The sequence below is a fragment of the Myotis davidii genome, unplaced genomic scaffold (assembly GCF_000327345.1).
Source record: "Myotis davidii unplaced genomic scaffold, ASM32734v1 scaffold77, whole genome shotgun sequence".
Taxonomy (NCBI): Eukaryota; Metazoa; Chordata; class Mammalia; order Chiroptera; family Vespertilionidae; genus Myotis; species Myotis davidii.
In genome coordinates this window covers 3,280,847-3,286,490 of record NW_006289713.1, presented here as the reverse complement: position 1 = coordinate 3,286,490, position 5,644 = coordinate 3,280,847, and the positions used below count along the sequence as shown (strand labels likewise).

Here is a 5,644-nt window from a genome sequence, read left to right as displayed (position 1 = left end):
CCCCTTCATTGCTGGGGTACAGCTGTGCACCAGGTGCAGTCTGTGGGCTCCAGGGAGGCCTGTGAGGAGTGGGGGTTTCAGCTGAGAGCAGAAGGGGGAGCAGCTGTGGAGCAGGTGGGAGAGGGGATGTCCAGGCTGCCCAGGACCAGCTGTGGGGAGCGGCTGGATTCCTGGTTGTCACAGGATCGGCAACTCGGGTTGGGAGGGGGGAGGGCGGGCGAGGGATGGGAGAATGGGGCAGGGGCCACCGCATAAGAACTGTGGGTTTTGTCCCAAGGGGGCAATGGGGATTTAGTCAGGCCTGCAGCCCACTCCCACTCAATCACCCAAGAACAAGAGGGCGGGGGGAGACAGCAGTTTGCCATGAACCTGCAAACTCTCACACATTTGTATTTTCACAAAATGAGAAAATAACATAAAAGCAAAGGGAGGAAGCCTTGAACTTTAAAAGCTGGGCCAGAAATTGTACAACACAGTTCTAAACCACAATGGTGTCCCAGCGAGAGCCATCCTGTCCAGCGCGGACCTGACTTCCGCGCGGCCGCCGGGACAGTGGAAGCACCTGTTTGTTCCATCGCTGCTGCTTTGAGGGCTGAGATCAACGTCTTTCCTCCCGGCGTGTTTGTGGTTTCCGCGCAATGCGTCAGGCTCGGTGTGCTCCCCAGGAAAATCTGTGTCTCAGGGCTCAGGCCGGTTTTTAAAAAACAACTGACAACAGAGAACATCCACCAGGAGACAAAGGTGTTTGTGCATTCAGAGGACAGACCTGTAGCCACACGAAAAATGGGGGGAAAGTACCCCGCCCGTTCTTGGCATTCTTGTTGGCACATGTCATGACCGTTTGGCAAGTGGAACCGAGTTCAAGAGGCCGTGGTCCTTTCTCCCTCCCACAGCTCCTCTGCTCAGCTGGGCTTTCCTCTTCCCAATGCCCCGGGGAATCGGCCCCCAGAGAACTGACATGTGGCTGCTCTGCACCCTCCAACTCACAGACCCCTCCCCCAGTGACTGCAATTCCTTCCAGACGCGAGAAGGTCGCTCTCACATGCTGCAGGAGGGTGAGCAGGTGCCGCTTTGGGATGGAGTTTGGAAATACGTGTCCAGGTTATGGTAGAATACGATTTCTCGTATTGTAAAGTTCAGGTTTTGTGTTTTTGCTTTAAGGCTGTATTTCTTCTTTCATTGAATTGCACACATCAGAGAGGGCAAAAATGCTACACAGGCCCCATAATCCAGAGAGCTCAAGAGTCTCAACCCCTCACATGAGAGCTTTAAGGCTGTATTTCTTCTTTCATTGAATTGAACACATTAGAGAGGGCAAAAGCAAAATGCTGCACAGGCCCCATAATCCAGAGAGCTCAAGAATCTCAACCCGTCACGCGAGCCTCAGTTTCCCCTGAGGACAATTTTATAGAATTTTCATCGAACTTGTTATAACGACTGAGTGGGAATGCTGTGGTCTCCTCCTTGGCCACACGATCCAGTCACTTGGGGCGCTTTGTAAGAACCATTCCTCAGACCCAGGGTAGCACAAGCTTTTGCCTTGAGAATGTAAAACAGGAAACCCTCACTTTTTCTAAAAAAATATATTTTTTATTGATTTTTTACAGGGAGGAGGGGAGAGGGATAGAGAGTTAGAAACATCGATGAGAGAGAAACATCGATCAGCTGCCTCCTGCACACTCCCCACTGGGGATGTGCCCACAACCAAGGTACATGCCCCTGACCGGAATCGAACCCGGGACCCTTCAGTCTGCAGGCCGACGCTCTACCCACTGAGCCAAACTGGTCAGGGCTGAACTCAATCTTTTTAAAGCCAAACGTGTTTTATTTTAAACCATTTTTGTTGAGAGTGAATTGCCTGTGTCTGCCTCAGTAGAGAGTTGACTTCTCTTGGTGACGCCAGTTCCCTGGTGGCAGTGTGTTTCATCATGTGCTTCGTAGGTAGCTCAGGAACAAGGCAGGCGGCTCTGGCGACATCCCTGATTCTCAGCCCCGGCACCCCTGTCAGTGTGCCCTGGTGCTTACGGTATCCTGCCTGCTTTACTCCCAGAAGCGCTTGAGCCATCATCCCAGATGGTCTGGTATCCTGTCCGCAGAAGTCAGAAACCCGAGCTCTCAAGTAAGTAAGCAAAGTACTTCTTTCAATTGAGGTATAATATACACCCTGTGAAGTGTGAAAAGTGCATGAATATTGAGTGTTCACCCCTGTGGTGCTTTACATACATACAAACCCATGTAACAAATGCCCAGGCTTAGAAAGAGAGCTGTGTATTTAAATCTGAACTAATTATGCCTGGCCGGCGTGGCTCAGTGGTTGACCGTCGACCTATGAACTGGGAGATCACAGTTCAATTCCCGGTCAGGGCACACGCCTGAGTTTTAGGCTCAGTCCCCAGTGTGGAGCAGCTGATGAATGACTCTGTCCCATCATTGATGTTTCTATCTCTTTCTCCCTCTCCCTTCTTCTGGGAAGGCTCAATTAAAGAATATATAAAAAATAAATAAATTTGAACTAATTAAAATTATGTACAATTAAACGTCAGCTCCTCAATCACACTGACCACATTTCAAGTGCTCAGTGGCCACCTGTGTACACCGGACACTGCAGCTCAGGATCATGTCACCCTCACAGAAAGTGCTGTGGGGCAGCGGAGCTCCGGAACACTCAATGCCTACCCACTCTGCCCGGCTTCTTGCACCTTTCCCAACCCGTCCCCTCCCCCTGCTGTGGAAGACACTGGCCTCGGGGCTGCTGCCTGCTGCTTGGCTGACGTGGCCGCAGGCTGGTCCTGCATGTACAGTCCACCGAGTCACGGCCCAAGATGTTCACGCCCTGAGCCCTGGGCCCTGTGTGTCCTGACCTGGCAGAGGGGCTTTGCAGGTGTGATCCCGTGAGTGACTTTGAGATGACAGAGTATCCTGGGGATCTGGTCTGTCCAATGTCATCACAGGGTCCTGGTAAGAGGGAGGGAGGTCATCGCGTGTGGTCACCTGTTACAACAGCCAGAGGAAACTCTCCTTATAGGCTAAAGCCCGCTTCACTAGAGACTCAAGAATGGCTACATCTTCTCAAAAGTCAAGAACTATTATATTTAAAAGTCCAACCAAACTTAAAAATATCTCCCTCCCTCGCGGACACCATACGTCTCTGGCGTTGAAGCAATCCACCCATCCAGAGCCTGCACCCAACTCAACACCCGTGCCTGGACCCTCCACCAATGCTCCCAAACTGTCTTTTTTTTTGTGGTGAAACAAAAATGACTCGGGGCCTTTGTAATCCGACATGAACGTCCGTGGGGCTGCATCTGCACAACGCACTGGAATAGGACGCGTGCTCGCAAGCACTGCACTCCTCCAGCGAAGCACGAACGTAAGGAAGTTGAGGACTGCCATCTCTGTAGTAGGTGCCGGGACACTGAGTAGCTCAAAGCCAGACTCTAAACTCTAAATTGTTGGTCCCATAAGAAGTTCTGTGATTCGGGGCGGGGGGGGCGGGGGGAGGTGAATGTAAATCTCTGCCACAATAAACCACACTCATAACACAGGTCCCCTCTGATTTCAGATGTTATCTGTGGACTGTAGTGAGTATAGTTATTCTTTACCTCCCCCGACCGAGACGGAGTGTACCCCTGCCCCGTGGTGAACAGAGCAGCCTTTGCTTATTTTCCTGGGCTGTTTCTCACTGTTTATCCGACGGTAAGGTACTGTTCCAAGAGAACCTGCTTAGGTGTTTGCAGAGCTGCATCCCTACCAGAGGGGAATGTTTTAAATGTTCCAAAAAAATACTCTTTACCAATTAGGATGTTATTCAGACTTAAAAAGAAAAAGTAAGGACATCCTGCCTGACACACACTACGACGTGGATGAACTTGTAGACATTATGCTGAGAAAACAAGCCGTCACAGAAGGACAAACACTGCGTCATTCCTGTCACATGGCTTCCTAGAGCATTCAGCATCGTGGGGACAGGGTTTCAGCTTTACACGGCAAGCAGAGCTATGGTGATGGATGGCGGTGACAGCTGCACAACATTATGAATGTATTTAATGCCACTGAGCTGTACACTTAAAAATGGTTAAGATGACAATTTCATGTGTATTTCACCATAATTAAAAACATAGAGAAACCATTACACCCAGAATGGTGGCGTGTCCTGAACAACCAAACACTTTGACTTTGAAGATGGAGGAAGGGGCCTCAAGCCAAGGAATGCAGGCGCCTCGAGAAGCTGGAAAAGGCAAGGAAATGGGTTCTCCCCTGGAGCTTCCAGAGGAACCACCCCGCCCGCACCTTAAATTTGGACTTCCAGCCTGCGGAACTGTGAGACAGTACACTTCTGTCGGGTTAGGCCCACCGTTTATGGTTGCTATGGGCTGAATTGTGTCACCCGCCCCGATTCATGTGTTGAAGCCTTAACTTCCAATCTGTCTGTATTGGAGATGGGACTTTTAGAAGATAATTAAGGTTGAACAAGGTCATAAAGGAGGGGTCATAATTCGATAGGATTGGTAACTTTATAAGAGGAAAAGAGAGAGGAGAGGCCCTGTGAGATGGTGCCACCTGCAAGCCACAGAGAGAGGTCTCACCAGACCCTGGCAGTGTCGGCACCTTGACCTCGGACTTGCAGTCTCAGAATTGTGGGAAAATATATTTCTGATGTTTAACCCCTCGGTTTGGGGTCATTTGTTATAGGAGCCCTGGGACACTGATACATCGAGACTCTGTTGCCTGGGAACTACGGGGCGGCCATGAGTGTGGAGAAACAGAGGACACCACCTGGGGAGAGGGCAGCATGGAGCCGAGAGAGGGCTGGGCGGATGACGTCAGTTGGGGGCTTGCTCGGCCCCGTGAGGCTGCTGTGACCTGCTGCGAGTCCCATGAGATCCTCCGGGTCCCGGGTATCCATCCCCTTTCTTTGAAGTGATTTCCATTCCAGCTGAAAAGTACATTGACTAAAACAATGATCTCTGTCTTTCTTTTTAATGTCAGGGGTTGCATATGATCAGCCCATGAGACTTGGGAAACAATACTTCCTCTTTCTAAAGTCAGTTCGGCCCGTTGACTTGGACGTAATGAATTTAGGATCTGGTGCCCCCTCCAGTGGCCTGGAAGGATGCACGGAGCTTCCGGTTCATCAGGGGTTGAAGTGGGCGGTAGTTGTTCACCATCGTCTTCTCTTCTTCACCAAGTGCCGTGAACAGGAGCGTGCGAAACGCGGCCAGCTGGAACAGAGAGCCACCAGTCACCTGGGCGCAGGGACAGTGAACAGCTGCCAGGGCCTGTGTAGTCCCCTCCCGCCGTGAGTCAGGGATGGCCTGTGTGGCCAATATACTACATGGCAGAGGGGACTCCTGAGCGATGACAGCAAAGGCATTGCAGCTTCCACCGGGGTCTCTGGGGACGCCGGCTGCCATGTTGTGAGGACACTGACACAGCCCATGGAGAGGCCCAGGTGGCGTGTATTCTTGCAGGCTACTCGTGTGGGCCACTTTGGGCATGAATCCTCCAGCCCCAGGCAAGCTTTCGGAAAACTGCAGCCCCAGCTGACACCTGACTGCCACTCCATCAGAGACCCCGGGCAGAACCACCCCAAATTCTGGCCCACAGTAACTCTGAGAGATAATAAGTGATTTTTTAAAAAATC

The 5,644-nt window shown here is 51.3% G+C and overlaps 1 protein-coding gene across 1 annotated transcript in view; it reads right to left on the bottom strand.

Moving 5' to 3' along the window:
* Positions 1 to 4,412: 4,412 nt before the first annotated feature.
* Positions 4,413 to 5,644, bottom strand: part of CA5A (carbonic anhydrase VA, mitochondrial) — a 37,584-nt gene continuing 36,352 nt past the window's right edge. Inside the window, exon 7 of the mRNA XM_006762207.2 lies at positions 4,413 to 5,222. Coding sequence (XP_006762270.1) covers positions 5,079 to 5,222 — 144 coding nt within the window. The 3' untranslated portion in view covers positions 4,413 to 5,078. The remainder of the gene's footprint in view (positions 5,223 to 5,644) is intronic.